The 18,409-nt window shown below is 39.3% G+C and overlaps 1 protein-coding gene across 9 annotated transcripts in view; it reads right to left on the bottom strand.

The window, feature by feature from the left end:
- SLC10A7 (solute carrier family 10 member 7) overlaps nt 1–18,409 on the bottom strand; it is a 253,407-nt gene that overhangs the window by 78,354 nt on the left and 156,644 nt on the right. For all 9 annotated transcript variants that reach the window (XM_067736739.1, XM_067736737.1, XM_067736734.1 and 6 more), the window contains one exon: nt 1,652–1,687. In XM_067736739.1, coding sequence (XP_067592840.1) covers nt 1,652–1,687 — 36 coding nt within the window. The remainder of the gene's footprint in view (nt 1–1,651; nt 1,688–18,409) is intronic.

Here is an 18,409-nt window from a genome sequence, read left to right as displayed (position 1 = left end):
TGACCCGGTCCAGGAATATCCCACATGTCGCGGAGTGGCTGAGCCCGTGAGCCATGGCCACTGAGCCTGCGTGTCCGGAGCCTGTGCCCCGCGGCAGGAGAGGCCACAGCAGTGAGAGGCCCGCGTACCGCAAAAAAAAAAAAAAAAAAAAGTGCTACCTAGGTCTTAGCCCCCTAGCTGTGGCTGTGACTTCTCTCGTGATCTTCTTCAAAGAGTCCCCTGAGTAGGAGATGCTACTCTTCTGCAATGGAGAAAATCTAGGCTACGTAGCCATTTATTGGACACTTTCTATATGGCCAGCTCTATGCTACTTCTCTGACTCACTGCCAGGGCGGACCCCAGGCTGGCCTGCATCCTGTGCCCACTGAGTGCTGCTCCTGGGAAATTACGATCCCAAGGCTTGGAAAAAACACTGAGGGATGATCCCAGGTCCTCACATCTAGTGAACAGGTGAGCAGGTAGGTACATACCAACCAAGTCGTTTTTTCCCAAAGAGACATTCACTTCAGTTTCAATTTGACTCACTGCAAATTCTGACTTGCTGAGTCTAAATTAATGAGGTTTGTGATGCTGTGGGAAGTGATCTGATTTGACTCTCCTTACTTGTCAGGATGGAGCTAGCATTTCAGAAGGGATGGTAAGGCTGAGGGTTATTACTGGAAGGAAATGTCTTTCATGAAAGACGCAAAATCCAGCTGTTTAGTAGGGCATCTCTCCCTCTCCACTTCCTACACAGCTTGTAAGAAATGAAGTCCCACATTCTATTACTCTAATTGAATTTCAACTTGGGTAATTACCCTATAATTAAATAAATTTGCCCCATAGTTTTAATTCACTGACAAATAGTGCTAGTCAAACAGCTACATTTCACTCCCAGAAATGCATCCCTACTCTATTTCAGTGATGAGTGGAGTGATTTATACTTGGGAGATGTGTGTATGAAGAATGCACAGTTCATAAAATATTTTAGGTATCATTCATGGTTACATATGCTTTTCTCAGCATGAGATAACATTAATTTCTATTATAATCTCTCATCTAATTTCTCATATGCTTAGTGCCAAAAGAAATAAGACAGCTAATTAGCATTTCTTATTTTCAGAACAATTTTTGCTTGGTTTGCCAGTAGCTTGTACTTTTCCTTTCTAAAGCACATTTCATTATCCCTGGGAGACAGGCTGGGGTAGGTGTTATTGTTTCCCATTTTACAGATGAAAACACCGAGGCAGTATTCCCCAAAGTGAGGAAGGCAGTTCCTATCAGTACCAGCACAGGAAACTAAGCTTTGTCTGGTCCCCTGGACCAAGGCTCTTTCAATCAAACCCTTGCTCACTAGCAATCACTTCCATCTCACTAGTGAGAAAATAAAGTGCAGCACATTTTTGACCTACGTCACAGGTCATTAATTTGTAATAATTAATGATTTAGCCAGGAGTCAGAGGCCCAAGAACTGGGTCCTGTTGCTCTCCTTGGGCCGTGAGACTACAGAGATTCTTTGTGTCTCCATGTTATGACTTGGTACAGCTCAACTGGAAGAACAGTTCAAAATATGATGCAAGATTCAAATTTCAATTTATTTCTAAAGACCTTTCTTAAAGGGTTGTAGATGGCTTTTAATAAAGAATATTAAAAACAACATCAAAATACTCACAAAAAGCAGCAGTAGCAGGGGTGTTACAACGATGCCCTGAAAGAAATGAAAGAGATGATGATCATTTATCAGCCTGGAAAACAGGACACTTTCTTTGCCATTTTAAACTCTGATGCATGGACATGCTTACCCTTCTCATTTCTGTTTAATAAAATCTAGGGGATAAAGAAGAGGGAGCCCCACTCTTGGCTCTCCCGACCATAATGCCTTAGCATCTCTAGTATAATTATTCATATCTGGCATCATTTAAAGTACAACCACCAATCTTCCTTAAACTCGTCTTGCCTTTTTTAAGCTTAAGTTTCCTTCCACGTTGCATATGCATCACTTGGGTGGAAGCTGGCAAGATTTCTCACTCCAAGGCTTTCAACTCTAACTTGGATAAAGTGCCCCTTTTCAAGAGAAGACAGGTGGTTTAGTCCCAGTTGGGGTCCTCTCCTGAGCAAAGACCACGTCAGTTGTGATGAATGGGATGTCATGATTTTGTAATGTGAACTGATCTCCCCTAGGAAATGAGTTGGGATCTCAAAACTCATTTCACTTGATTGGACTCCATGTCTCCATGGTGGAAGGCAAGTCTTTCATCTAATTCAGCCACCCAGGACCACCTCAGTCCCTCTGCCTCCAGAGGCAGGAAGGAGCAAAAGATTTGTTTTCTTCGATGACAGGGAACAGTTTGAGGCTGTTGTTGATGAGGCAGGATACAAGCTTTTAGGATTCTTGAAGGTAAATCTTTAAAACTAGGTGTTTGAGTTGGGAGTTAACATGACAGGTCTCGGTTTTACAGCAGCAGCTGATGATTTGCCCCCTTAGTTGTTCCTTTATCTCTCAACACTTTATTATGATTTATACAAGAAAAAGCAGTTCATATTTTTATTAATGAATTCTACTTGGAACTTTAAAATTCCAAAGAGTCTGTGTGTGTGTGTGTGTGTGTGTGTGTGTGTGTATGTGTGTGTGTGTGTGTGTGTGTGTGTGTGTGTGTGTGTGAGAGAGAGAGAGAGAGAGAGAGACAGAGACAGAGACAGAGACAGAGATAGACAGACAGAGAGAGACTATACTGTGCCCAGGATCGAGGTCTGGGACCACTTCATTACTTTTGGGAAAAAGTCCTTTTGGTATTAATATATGGAAGCCCTTTTATCATTACAGTAACTAAATTCTTTTGGATGTGGCCCAAAGGGAATGGCTTGCCTTATATGAATATTGCTACCATAACTTTTTTAGGCATATACACATGTGAATATCCACACACAGACTTGTTTTATTGTTAAATAATAGAATAAATGCTTCTTTATTGTGCAAACTTTCACAGCTAGGTGGCAATAAGGAATACCACCTTTTTATTCAAGTGTTATATTTTAAAATCTACTTATTAAAACACGTATTGTGGTTTATCAGCTCCACTGATGCCTCTGAAGCAAGGTCTCATCAGCACCATTTAGAAGAGCTCAATGTGCAAAATAACTTTTAAGAGTTACTGTCCTTCAATAACATGGAATCTATTCAGACTCTGGGAGGAATTCCGAACTTTGTGAGGTCACGTCGAAATGGAAATATCTGGCTGTTTCAGTCTAGGTGGGAGCCATCTGATTTCAAGTCAATTTGTTTAAATGTCTATTGAATATCCACTTACATGCCAGGCATGGTTCCAAATAATTAGAAGAATTAATGAAAAGTGATCCGGTAGAAAGGGTGTTAGGATATTGCAGGAAGAAGGAAGGGCATTTGCAAAGCTATGAAGTTGAGCAGGGAGGGAAAAAAAGTATCAAGTGGAGGATTCAGATACCAGATCATCAAAGGTCTTGGAGGCCAGGAGAGGGAGCTTGGAGCTGATCCTCCAACAATGTCAAATTATTGTGTGGGCCAAAAGTTCATTTGGTTTTTTTTGTAAGATGGCTCTAGTAGCACTTAGTTGTCTTTAACTTCATTTGAAACAATTTTGTTAGATTGTATTGTGACAGCTGTCATATCAGCATGCATTTTAAAAAAGACTTATCTAAATTGGTGAATTTTTGTGTAGCCATTTTAATATTGAAGACGGAAGAAAAAAGCAACATTTTCTTCATATTACGCTTTATTATTTCAAGAAAGGTAAAAACACAACTGAAACACAAAGAAAGATTTGTGCAGTGTATGGAGAAAGTGCTGTGACTGATTGAACGTGTCAAAAGTGGTTTGCGAAGTTTCGTGCTGAAGACTTCATGCTGGACGATCCTCCACAGTTGGGTAGACCACTTGAAGTTGATAGCGATCAAATCAAAACAATAACTGAGAACAATCAATGTTATACCACGTGGGAGATAGCCGACATACTCAAAATATCCAAATCAAGCGTTGAAAATCATTTGCACCAGCTTGGTTATGTTCATTGCTTTGATATCTGGGTTCCACGTAAGTAAAGCAAAAAAAACCTTCTTGACCATATTTCCGCATGCAATTCTCTACTAAAACATAATGAAAACGTTCTATTTTTAAAACAAATTGTGACAGGCCATGAAAAGTGGATACTGTACAATAATGTGGAACGGAAGAGATCATGGGGCAAGCAAAAGGAACAACCACCAACCACACCAAAGGCTGGTATTCATCCAAAGAAGGTGATTTGTGTATATGGTGGGACTGGAAGGTAGTCCTCTATTATGAACTCCTTTCAGAAAACCAAACAATTAATTCCACCAAGTACTGCTCCCAGTTACACCAACTGAAAGCAACACTCCACAAAAGGCATCCAGAATTAGTCAACAGAAAACGCATAATCCTCCATCAGGATAACGCAAGACCGCATGTTTCTTTGATGACCAGGCAAAAACTACTACAGCTTGGCTGGGAAGTTCTGATTCATCCGCCGTGTTCACCAGACATTGCACCTTCGGATTTCCATTGATTTCGGTCTTTACAAAATTCTCTTAATGGAAGAAATTTCAATTCCCTGGGAGACTGTAAAAGGCACCTGGAACAGTTCTTTGCTCAAAAAGATAAAAAGTTTGGGGCAGACGGAATTATGAAGTTGCCTGAAAAATGGCAGAAGGTAGTGGAACAAAAGGGTGAATATGTTGTTCAATAAAGTTCTTGGTGAAAATGAAAAACGTGTCTTTTATTTTTACTTAAAAAACCGAAGGCACTTTTTGGCCAACCCAATGTTAAAGGGGGGGTATAATGAGTTAGTAAAATAATTTAGTAAATGGAAAATGAATTTGACTTTGCTTCTAACCTAGCCACTTTTACCCTTGTTATCTATCAGTTCATCTAAATTCAGATAAAAGAAAACAGAAACTTATATTAATGTTAATTATGGAATTTCAATAGCACTAATAACACTTCTGAGAAACAGTATGATATCTGTGATAGGATAAGAATTTTCCCCCAGGAAGAAGGTTGAGCATTGTCACCACTCTGGGAACATCTGTCTTGTATTAGAGGGGTCGAACCCACACTGGTATCATATAACACATGGGCACCCATATTCTTCCTGGTGCCCGTTTCATTTTCCTTTGCAATAGTGGAATAGTAACAGTATTAGTAATAATACCAGTACTACTAATGGTATTTTGCTTCAGTACTTTTATGTACATTTAAAAATTTGACCTTCCTCTACTGAAATAGTTGGTTTCCATAATATCCCCACTTTATGGATGATGAAACAGGTTCAGAAAAGCCAAGCAACCAGCCCAAAATCACACAGGAAATAAATGTCAAAGCTTGGACTAGAGCCTGCTTTGTCCAGCTCCAAATCCTGAACTGACTCCAGTGCAGCACTGGTCTCTGGGTAGCAGATTAACAACCAGTACAGTTTCCTACAGAGTTCTGCTAAGGACATATATGTCATGATTAGTTGCTATATGACCTTGGCTTCCAGCTGATCACCAATTCTTAGAGATGCTCTCGTTCTGGAAGGGAGAGCACTATTATCTCCAGATTTTCCTGCTTGAATATTTCAAGTGTATGGTCACCAACACACAACAGTTCTTACAAGGACTTACGACATTTGTTGCTAAGACATTAAGTTTCCTAGTGAATAGGATGTATCTTCTAATTCTAGATTCACAATTCCTCATTATTTTCTCAAGAATGGCTGTTTAAGTTCATTAACTAAGAATGAATTGTTGCACAAAGCTGAAAGTTGCTTTTCAATTGTATTAGGAAATGAGTCAGCCATGGTGCCGTTAATCCTGACAAGAGCACCATAATTAAGTTTTGGTGAAGTTGTTCTAATTATTATAAAATAATAATAGCTAATATTTATGGAGTACTTGTATTAGATGACGCGCTAAGGACTTTCTGTGTGTTATCTTACGTAATCCTTACAACACTATACAGTGGGTACTGATATTATCCCCATCTATTAGGGAAGGAAACTGAGTCTCAGAGACACTGAGTGACAGGAAAAGGCAATGTGAGGAATTCAATCTCTATCTCCCTGACTCCAGAGCCTGTGATCCTGAATTGTGTAAACAAAATCTTTGCAATCTTACACTATTTCCCCAGGTTTATATTTTAAGAGTAAACCTAAGAGGAGCTTCAAACTCAGTATGTCTTTTTGATGACATGAAACAAATTGAGATATAAGCCTTTGTGTGACATGGCTGATACAGTTTTTTAAAGTCGCATTTTTGCAAATATCCATGGCAAATATCAATGGTAAAAAGGGTAAACTAAAAAGCTAAACTGTAACTGCAATAGTCACTGGAAGCTGGAAAATCAAATAAACACGCTATTTGCTCTTGAATATATCTGGTTCCTTCTCCTTTCTCTTTCCCAAGTAAATTCTATACAGATGGTTAAAAACAAACAAGTGGTAGATGGGCACTTCTAGCAAAAGATGTTACCCAACTCCTTGCAGATTCAAGGTCAAGCATAGTTTTAGCATCCTTGCAATTGAGATGATGTGTTAAGCTTTCTTTTTGCAACACCTGAAGAAGTTAAGTCACAAAGCGTCTGACTTTGATTATCTCTTAAAAACCTTTAGAAAATCCATTTACACCTCTGATGTGAACGACCAGGTGAATATATTTCAATGACTTTAGTGGAAAGGAAAAAAAAGTGTCACACCTGAGACACTGAGATTTAGTCACATTAAAATACAAACCAGCATCACCCTCCCCAAATAACAACAAAATCAACAACAAAACTGTGAATGCGCTTCTCTCGGGAGTAGAGCTTGTAAAAAAGGTAAAACTGAAGTAAATTATCAATTTTTAAAAGGAGAAAAAATTATCAAAAGGCTTCACTGCAATAACTATTGTGATCACACAGCTACTAAAACTAACATAAGGCTTCTGTCTCCAGGATATTAAATGTTGAGCCTTGGAAATGGTGCTTCTTATTTTTTAATTAAACAGCAATAACTCAATTTTCACAAAATAACAGAATCTCAGTTTTCTAAAGGATCTTAGTTGAGGCTGGTCCAGTCCTCATCTGAAACGTGACCCTCCTCTGTCTCCTTCACTTGCTCCTGATGTGAGGCTGTGATGGCCACGCCTTTGCCAGAGAACTTGCAGACAGACACCTGTTCCTGCTCTCAAGGCACACACTGCCTGGCTGACGTTCTTTCACGGTGAGAAGCTCTTTCTCAATCTGAGCCCAAACCACTTCCACTGGTGCCCTGTCTTCCCCTTGCAGCAACTTAAGGCACATCTCACCCCTCCTTTCTTTCTTTTTTTTTTTTTTTTTTTTTTACGGTAGGTGGGTCTCTCACTGTCGTGGCCTCTCCCGTTGCGGAGCACAGGCTCCGGACGCACAGGCCCAGCGGCCCTGGCTCACGGGCCTCGCCGCTCTGCGGCATGTGGGATCTTCCTGGACTGGGGCTCGAACCCGTGTCCCCTGCATCGGCAGGCGGACTCTCAACCACTGCGCCACCAGGGAAGCCCTCACCCCTCCTTTCTTGTGATGGCCTTTTAGCTGCTGCTTTTGGATGGTGTACGTAAAATCTCTGCACTCTTAAACTATTTCCTCAGGCCTGTAGTTTAAGAGTAATGCTGCAGTGAGCATTTGGGTCCCCATACTAAGTCTTGTCCAGGCTAAAAGTCCTCAGGCCCCCCCACTGTTCCTCCTGGTGGGGAAGGGCGGTTCTGAGCCTTCTTTTATTTATTTAATTTTATTATTATTTTTTTTTGTGGTACACGGGCCTCTCACTGTTGTGGCGTCTCCCGTTGCGGAGCACAGGCTCCGGATGCGCAGGCTCAGTGGCCATGGCTCACGGGCCCAGCCGCTCTGCGGCATGTGGGATCCTCCCGGACCAGGGCACGAACCCACGTCCCCTGCATCGGCAGGCGGACTCTCAACCACTGCGCCACTAGGGAAGTCCCGAGCCTTCCTTTAGACATCATCTTATCCAGACGAATTTAAGAGTCCACAGCACTTGCTTAATAAAAATTGACCAAAACTTGGAAATAAGGCCAAATGAGGACCGCATGTCCTTTCAAAGTCACCCTGGAGATTTGTCTAACGGGCCAATCCAAGGATTACTTACTTAATTTCCTAGAGGGATATACCTTTGTTTGACTTCTACTTACTAGTGATTAGGGCCCAGACTATCAAATTACATGTTCACTTACAAAGCTTTGTCCAGTAGAGAAGGAAAGAATTTCTATCTAGTAGAAGAACAATCACAAAGGTTATGGTTTTATTACCCTGCAGAAATTAGCTGGTTCCGTCTCTAACTCAGCAAACTTATTTCGGTATGTTTTTCTGATGGACCAAATAACCCCTATTTCTATCATTCCTTGAAACCATCTTTACCATCCTGCCGGCTCCCTCATTATTCAGTTAAATAAATATTTGACAGGCGTCCATTCTATATTTATAAAAAAGTCATATTTTCAACTTTTGAAGATTATGCTTTGACAACTCCTTTACTCTGAACCTTGCATTTATGTTAATGCAAAGATCACTTTTATTTTTATTTTTTTAAGATTAATACTAACTTAAACTCGCAGGTTGTCTTAATATTTTGTTCTGTGGTCAGTATGTAGTGACATCTTAAAAAGTAGTAGTAAAGTTTAATCTTCAAGAATGAAATTGTATCAAACCAATATGTAATGAGTGACATTGGCCAACACATCCTAAGCAATAAATTTAAAAGGGGTGGTATGGAGAATTTTGGAGACACCTAAATTAAATAAAATGGTCAGGTTATATGGCCTCAGGGAATATGACCTTATAAATATGGCTCTCAAAATATGTAGTTGAGGAAATTTTATAGAGGAAAGAAAAATGCATTAGGAATCTAGGGAAGGGCAGTTGGAAAGAAAGTGGTGGTTGACTGGTAGGTGAGGGCCTCTTCCCTCCCCTCTGCCTATATTTTCCTCTTTAAAACTGGGCCTTCACAGAGTCAGTACCTTAAAATGCCCAGCTAAGCATTTCTCAGTATGTTCATAGCTCTGTCGGGACGGGTATATCTTAGCAGCTGATATGAGCATTCTGGCTTGTTCACCAGGCACAGTGCACTGTAGTAAAGTCAGATGCATCAGACTATTTGAGCTTGATAACACCAGCCACTGAAAACATCCACTTAATTCTCTCTAGTTGGAGTCCATGCTTGCCAAGAAAACACTGAATAATAATTTTGTTTTCCACATAGTATTTCTGATAGGAAGAGAAGACCCTGACTAGTTGACACCAGTCTCCTAGAGCACAACCACATTGGGGGGTGCTCATGATAGTTGAGTTTCTGGACCCGCAAAGCTAAGGGTCTATTCCTGGATTCTGGTGACCCCATAAAGCAATGTCACCCTGTGAGGCCTCGCAGCAATAGCAGTTGGCTTGTCTCAATGGCATACATTAAACAGACATTTATTGAGTGTCAACTGTGTACAGACATGATGGGTGCTGAGGGAGAAAAGATTCCAAGTCACCTAAACACATAAAACTTTATAGTCATTTTAAAGTGGACTCTTACCTAAAACTCCAGAAAATAGTTTCTGTGAAGTCCTTGGGGTTGTCTTTAAAGACTGTCTTGGAAAATCTTTGTTCTTTCTTTTCTGTTTTTCTTTTCCCACAACCACTGTTAAGCACTGCTTACCCTCACTAATATACTTAGAGTGATTTTTGATTTTTCAAGCCAAGTCTCTGATATGCACATATTTGATCTTTCATTGATGGTCCATGCCCATAAGGAGTTCCCATTATAGAAAGCAGTTCTACCTTGTCCTTCTGTAACTTCAATGCTTCTGTTAAGAAATGCCTCTACCATCTTATTCTCAAAAGATTGGGACTGGGCTTCCCTGGTGGCGCAGTGGTTGAGAGTCCGCCTGCCGATGCAGGGGACACGGGCTCATGTCCCGGTCTGGGAAGATCTCACATGCCGTGGAGCAGCTGGGCCCGCGAGCCATGGCCGCTGAGCCTGCGCGTCCGGAGCCTGTGCTCCGCAGCGGGAGAGGCCACAACAGTAAGAGGCCCGCGTACCGCAAAAAAAAAAAAAAAAAAAAAAAAAAAGATTGACACTTTTTTTTCAAACCAAAATTAAGATATATATATATATGTATATATATATACACATTTATATATGTGTGTGTGTGTATATATATATATATATATATATATATATCACCACTCTGGCTATAGTTTAGAGAAGAAATTAAAGTGGTGAAAAATTAAAGGGAGGGAGACTAACTAGGAGGTTGTTCAGTAATCCAGGCAGGAGTTGATTTGGGCTAAGGAGATAGAACCTTAGAGATCAAATTAGAGAGACAATACATTCAAGAAATATTTGAAATGTACACTGGTAGATTAACTAAATATTGGGGGAGTGGTGATAAAAAGAAAGGAAAGATAGTGTCTTAATCTTCTGAGTTAAGGGATTTTTAACCAAATAGGTAGATTATAGATCAAATTACTGAGCCAGGAAAGCACTGGGATGTATAGGTTAATTTTTTCTTGGGGAAGATGATGAGTTTGAGGTGTCTACAAGGCATCCAGTTAGAGATACTGTAAGGAGTTGGATATATGGGACTTAGGCGCAGAGTACTCTGGACAGTGGCTACAGATGAGTGAGTCCTCAGCATTTGGTTGGTGGTTTACTGTTACAGAGAAGATAAGCAGTTTAGGAATACAGAACATATATTAGAATTCAAAGGATGCCTAGAAGAATACAGTTTCAGTGGGATGACTGAATGAAAGTTAAACTGGAGTAGATTGAGGACTGAGAAGGAAGAGGAGAAAGAAAAACAGAGTTTGGACAATTTCAAGAAATCTGACTGTAGAGAAGAGGAAAGAAATAGAGCTGAAACTCAAAGGGGAATAAAGATGAGGGAAAGGAAGCTTGCTGTTTGCTTTGTTTTTGAAAGGAGAAACTTAAGAATTTTCAAAATTCATAAAAAGGGGGGTGGGGGATGGAGATTTAGTAAAGAAAAGGGGTTATACTTACTACCCCTAATGAAGCAGCAGGGAGAGTTCCAGTGCACAGCTGGAGGGGCTTAACTTTGGAAAAGAGGTAGGGCCGACACCTCTTCATTGTAAAAGGAGAGTAAAGGATAGATTAGGTACAGATGAAGATAGACTTGTATGCTTGATGTTAGAAAGTTGAAGGGACTTTCATTTAAAGCTTCTTTTTCCTATATTAAGTAGAAGGTGAAGAGTTTTACTAAAATGAGGTGAAGACAGGTTCAGAGAAAGGGGAAAGTCAGTGATTGCAAACCTGGGCTGTGACTCATGGGAGAGGGTGTCTAAAACTGTGAAGGGGCTGAGATTTTACCAGACTTGAAGATCACAAGTTAGCCTGCCAGAGCTTCATGGATGCTGGAAGCAGACACAAGATGCCCGGGTCAGAGCCAAAGGACTGTGTCACTCACACACATTAGAGCGAGTAACCTAGCATGACGTTAGCATCAGTTCCCCTTGCCCCCAAGTCAAGGGGGTGGTACAGATGGGTTTGGGTGGATGCCTGCATCTATAGTGGGTTACATTACAGGAAAGGAATACTGAGTTTAGGAAACCCAAATCTTTTTTTTTTTTTTTTTTTTTTGGTACGCGGGCCTCTCATTGCTGCAGCCTCTCCCGTTGCGGAGCACAGGCTCCGGACGCACAGGCTCAGCGGTCATGGCTCACGGGCCCAGCCGCTCTGCGGCATGTGGGATCTTCCCGGACTGGGGCACGAACCCGTGTCCCCTGCATCGGCAGGCGGACTCTCAACCACTGCGCCACAAGGGAAGCCCCCAAATCTTTTTTAATGCGCAGTAAGCAAACTTGCCAGTTGTCCCAGAGGGAGATACTATTTGTATCTTTCAAGGCAGTTCACCATACAAACATCCTTGAAAAGAGAGTTGGGTAACAAAGAGCAGTCAGGGCACAAGATGGATAGAAATGTAGGAGACACGTGGAGAACTGTCTTCCAACAGAGGAAATGTCCAGCAGACCAATCTAGTTGATACTGGACACCTAAACATTTGAGCTATTGAGCTCATTATTGCTCCCTTCAAATATCATCACTGAGCCAATGTCCTTATACAAGGAAATGATCATTAGATAATCATTTTTTTAATTGGGGTATAGTTGTCTTACAATGTTGTGTTAGTTTCTACTGTACTGTAAGTGGAGTTCCCTGTGCTATACAGCAGGTTCTCATTAGTTATCTATTTTATATATATTAGTGTATATATGTCAATCCCAATCTCCCAGTTCATCCCTAGATAATCATTTTTAAATGATCAGAAAAACTTCTCTCCAAGATAACACTGATCCTTTAACAGTCCTTGGGCACTATGATTCAAATAAGAGTCGAACCAACTGAACTGACTTCCAACTCATAATTCACTCTCTTGATTTTTCTAAATGGGGAAATTTTAAATCTTTTTGAAATCTACATCCTCGCCAGACTGAACTGTGGTCTGTAGACCAGCAGCACTCACCTCACCAGGAAGCTTGTCAGGAATTGCTGAATCTCAGACCTCACCCCAGATCTACTGTACCACTATCTGCATTTTAAACAAGATTTCCAGATAATCTGTCGACACATTAAAATTCAAAAAGAACTGATTTAGGCTCTAGAGCAGGTGTAGGCAAACCTTTTCTGTATACGGTCAGATAATAATTATTTCAGGCTCTGCTGGCGATACAGACTCTTGTTAAAATTACTCAACTCTGCTATTGTAGCTAGAAAGCAGCCCAAACAATAAGTAAACAAATGGACATGGTCAAATTTTGCCCAAGGGCTGTAGCTTGGACCCCTGCTGTAAGCATTGTTTTAGATTAGCAATTACATTTGAAAAAGAAATAAGTTATTGTAACAAACTTTTACTTTTAATGACTTGGTTTTTAGTGAACCCAAGCTGGCTTCTAAACATCACAGCAGTTCCTCTGTAACTGCTTATAACACACTATTAAATTATCCAGTCTTCCAACTTTTCTCCAAACTGAAAACAAAATTATCAGTTAATAGTGTGTAAAATCTACTTTTTTCCTCTTTTTGATATTTGCAGTGACATTTGCACATGGCCAGCTGCTGCTTCTACTCCTTTTCTTTATGATTTGTCAAAGACAGAGATTCTGTAATCTCAAACATTAGTTTTCTCAGGACCCTACAACGTAATTTGTCTGGGCCAGCAGATAGAGTCCGCTTATCTGGAGCCTACTTTCCTTTTTCCAATATTTACTTTAGCATTTCTAATCTTAAGATGGTTCTCTTTGCCAAAGATGATGGAAGCAAAGGGAAGGGCCAGCAGGGAGGGAGAAATTAATTAAGGATGCTGAACAGCACGCATAATGTGTGGCGTTTAGGGTCTTAATATCCAGAGCTGTATAAGAGAAAAACAATAACACAAGAACACAAAAGGGGAAAAACATGTACATTGCTAATTAGAACTATATAGTGATATATAGTAAAGCTGAAATACGGTGCTCAAATTCATGATTTTTCCTTTTCCTTTTTAACTGAAAAAGTCAATCTTTTTTTCAGATTATGTACACTCATAGATCTGTATTAAAACTATTAAGTTGGATTTTTCTATCCAGATTAAGAGTGATAAGAACAATTTGAAATTCACCTAAAGCCCACAGTGAGATGCATATGGGAATTTTCTGTATTTTCCAAGAATCTTTCATGTAAATGACTTCTAAGTGCATAGACATAACATGCAATAAATATTTTCCAAAGGACTTTCTTAAAAATGCTTATCTGTAGAATATATATTAGACCAAAAATGCAGCAAAAGGAAATTAAGTCAAAATTTCTTTTTTGATGACACAAGCTTTCATAGCTGAGGGAGGACTTGCCAGGGTTCACTTTGGTTTGCAGGTCTCCACTGTGGGTACACAGCTGCAAGCCAAAATGCTGAAGTTTTGTTTTCCCTGGTAATGCACGTGGCGGCCTATTAAGGGTCATCGTAGCACAACAAACATTTTACACAAGAAGCACAGCTCTCACAAAATGTCAAGAAGATGGTCCCACGTTACCCAATGGTCAGCCCAAATTCCTACGGTCTGAATATTATACGTAGGAGCCTGTAGTATCTCTTACTTTGGAATCACTGCTTCAATAATACCAAATACCACCATCACCAAAGGCCAACATTTATTAAGGTATATTATGTACTAGGAACTGTGCTAAGTGCTTTACAAACATTATCTAGCTTAAAATTCCAATAAGTAAATTGATTATCCCAATTTAATAGGTGAGAAAAGAGGCCTATGGAGACTAGGAAATACCAGGAGGCAGAACCCCAGCCAAAGGAATAAAAACAAAAGTTGAGAGGTTAAGAGATAGGCCAAACATAAGAAAAGTTTAGAAAAGAAAAAAGAAGAGCAAAGGAGGAAAGAGGAAACTCAAAATAAAAAGATAGACAGGAAATAGACTGTCAGAAACCCATACAAAATATGTAATATAAATTAAAAATAGGGTCAAAGATCACACATACAATCTACCAGTGGTGTATGAATATATGAAAAGAATGCACCAAGTAACTCTCTCGGGTGACTAGGGAAACACTGAATATTTACTACTCACTGGCTTAAAAGATTTAATGTGTATCTACCATTATGCTTGTTGATGCCTATAAGAGAATAGCACCTGGCATATATTAGGCACTCAATACATTTTTTTGCTGAACAAATGAATGAATGAATGTATGTCCACAAGTGCTTCTCTCAGGAAGCAGCATATCCATTTGATGAGAAACACACACTTTCTGAAATGCTTTAAAACCCTTATGTTTGTAATAATAACAAGACTAGTTGACATTTATTGAATGCCTACTTTGTATGTGTCAGGAACTATTCTATACTCTTCATATGTACTAACTTGTTCAGTCCTCACAACAAACCTATGGGAGGTGCTGCTATGATTCCCATTTTAAAGAGGAGAAAACTGAGGTGTACAGCAGAAGAATACAAAATTCCCAAGCAATAAGTGGCAGAATGGGAAGCAAGCTATGCATCTGGCTCCAGAATCCATGGTCTCTATCATTATGTTTACATAACGGTTAAGAGTTCTCTGAAAATTTAGAGATATCAGAGAATTTTAGCTGAAAGGAATATTAGAGATAATTTGCTATCTCATTTAATAGATTGCAAAGTTGAGGCCAAAGGTGGCAGTGTCTCTCACCCATAGCTTCAGAGTTGGTGGAAACAACAGGACTGGGACAGGAAGTATCTCAAATCCCCTGCCCAGTTCTTTATTTCTGACACCACACTGCCCCTTAAAAACCAGCTGAATAGAGCAAAACTCACAGATGGAAGACTTGAAAGCTATTATATTATTAAATATGAGTAATTATTTATTATTTTATTTATCATATGCATAAGACAAAAAAGACATAGACAATAAAACTAGAATGGACTATAAAAGGATGTTTTGAAGGAAATCAAATCTTGCAATAGATGCTCTTCCCCCCTCCCCAAAGTCCTATGAATTGTCAACGTGGCTATGGGAGAACAGTTTTGCAAAATGTTGCAAAAGCAAGGAAGAGATGTGGAAGATGGAGAGAGAGAGTATGAGGGTCAATGAGGATGGAGAAGGGAGGCAATGAAAGGCGATTTATGGGAGATTTGGGGAAGGGGCTTTTAATTCAGGTCTCTGGATGTTAAAATAAACTTCTAGAACAACTGTACATTGATTTTCTTTTTTTTTTTTTTTTTGCGGTACGCGGGCCTCTCACTGTTGTGGCCTCTCCCGTTGCAGAGCACAGGCTCAGCAGCCATGGCTCACGGGCCCAGCCACTCCGCGACATGTGGGATCTTCCTGGACCGGGGCATGAACCCGTGTCCCCTGCATCGGCAGGCGGACTCTCAACCACTCTGCCACCAGGGAAGCCCCATTGATTTTCTTTTAAATAAGATATTCAAATTAATGGTTTAGTCAAAACCAGTGTTCAAACTTAATAGACCTTTATCATAAACAAACAACAAACAAAAAAGCCAGACCATGTGTACACATGTGAAATGAATGGGCTTGGCATAGCCCATCCATTTCTTTTGGATGTGTCTAAATGACAGCACACGCTGCCACTAGATCTAGCTGTGACGATCAATACTGAGTGTAAAGATGGACAAAATGAATGGAGACAGCTGCAGTCCACTTGCCTTGTCTCATATATCAATGGTCTGATTTACTCTAGTTTTCATAATATTCCTAAGCCAGAGCCAAGTGGCCCTGAACTTTATGACTCAGAAAGGCTTCAGCTCAGGGATGCAGGTGGATTAACCGATGGCCCCTAATTAATGTCTGTTCCTCATGTAAGAATCCTTGGTCCACAAATCCTCCCACCATCACCAGGGCAGAGGCAGTAGAATCCTGATATTCAGGCTGACTTTTGGGAGTCTTTTCTTTCCTAACACAATTCCCACCATCCATGTCTGTTTTAAACAGGTTTCTCCTTAATAACATGTTTAGTTTTATTAAATACCAGCGGGCAGGAGAAGAAAAACATAGAGTGTGATACTGGGGTCTGAAGAAGATGGATCTTAGACCCTGACCCTCTCTAGGGCAGTGCTATCCAAAGCCTGACAGGATTTCTGGAAGCAGATAGAAAAGCACTGATGAGGTGAGGAAGAACATTGTCGTACCAGCTTATAAGAAGTGGTATATAGACCTTGCCATTTTATGATCATGTGATTTTTTTGGTATAAAAAGTTCAATAATTAATACAATAAGTAAATCACTTCTGCACCATTAAATTTGATCTTGACACCCAGGAAAATGAGAATGAGCTAGCTAAATTTTTTTGAGTGCTTAGACTTTTATCCTCAAAATTCCTATGGTGAGCTGCTAAACCAGTCCTGACTCATTTTTTGGTTATGTAATTATATACAGCTAATTCCCCTTAATGCTTCAGTAAAGATTCATGTTATACAGTTATTTCTGGAGCTACACTATTGGGTGTTGTCACTAAGGGGTTTTTAAGAAGGAAAAGCCAATGTTTTCACTCAGAAACGGCTGTAGGTATCTTCACATCAGATATTTATTTTGAAATGTACGCTGTTAATCACTTCAATATCTTTGGAACTTAAAAGTGCCCGAGAGCAAGAAGTGATCATCGGGTAAATCACATCAATGAACTTAACTAAGAGTCTTTAAGAACACTGGAAATCTATGTCAACATAATTTTTCTAGTTCCCCAGTAGAGGGCAACTTCTACACACTTCGACAGTCAACAAAGAAAATCTATGCACACCACATCAGTAAGAACCACTGTATGTTTAAAATAATACAATTTGTGTCTATGAATGGATTTTCACTAACAGGTAGCTATAAAATGTCATGAAATTTTAAATATGTAATTAGAAATCGAATATACTTAATAATGAGTAATTAGCATTTTATGATTAATATAAGTGTTACTGTGGGAACTTTAAAGTAGCAACCATTTAGGTCACTATGATAGATAGTAAGTGAAATATAAAAGGTAAATGATGAGAGTACTGTTCCTTAGTAAACATTTTGATTGAATTTCATTATGACTGACATAGCTAATGTGAATGCATAAAATCTAAGAATAGGCAAAAAAAAAAAACCCATAAACATCTCAAAGTATACTTAACTTCCTTTGTTACTATAAACTTTGAATTAATACTTATCAATGTTCATATTTTAAATGATGTCAGATATAAGAATGCAACTATACATGCGTATTTATGTATTTGCAAACAGAGTAAAATTCTACTATAACACATCTCATTACTATAGAGATTTGGACATAATGTGTTATGTTTTCATTCATTCACCCATTCAACATTTATTTACTGAGCACTTACTATATGCCAGAGACTATTCTAGAAGTCAAGAATACAGTGTGACAAATCTGACAAAATTCCTTACCTTCTTGGAGCTTATACTCCCACTAATAAAAAATACTACATCATGAAGGCTTCTGAAAAGATTAGCTTATAAGATAGATGCTTACCATGTCTCATAACACTAGTTTCATTTTTTATTAGAAAAGTAGGCTTTGTTTTTAGAGAAATATTACAAGGAAAAATGAAATGCTTCAAATCTTAATATTCAAAGACCACTTGTTGACCTTAAATAAAGTAATAAAGTTGATTAGAAAAATATTAATTGTACGGAAAAGTACAAAATGAAAAGTGAAATTTTCTAGCACCCCACTCTCCCCAGAGATGTTAACAGTTTCTTGTGACTCTATCCAGAAAAGAATATACCAGTATTCATCCATCATTCTTTCCACCCATTCATCTAGTCTTCTTAAATTATTCAAATTTATACAGTTTTCTTAAGACAATCATATAATCAGACAAAAATACTTACTATACTCACACTTCACTATATTTCTTGCAGTGCTTTCCATAAAAGAATGTATAAGTGTACCC

Source organism: Pseudorca crassidens, chromosome 4 (genome assembly GCF_039906515.1).
Source record: "Pseudorca crassidens isolate mPseCra1 chromosome 4, mPseCra1.hap1, whole genome shotgun sequence".
Classification (NCBI taxonomy): domain Eukaryota; kingdom Metazoa; phylum Chordata; class Mammalia; order Artiodactyla; family Delphinidae; genus Pseudorca; species Pseudorca crassidens.
This window is presented reverse-complemented; position numbering and strand designations above follow the sequence as displayed.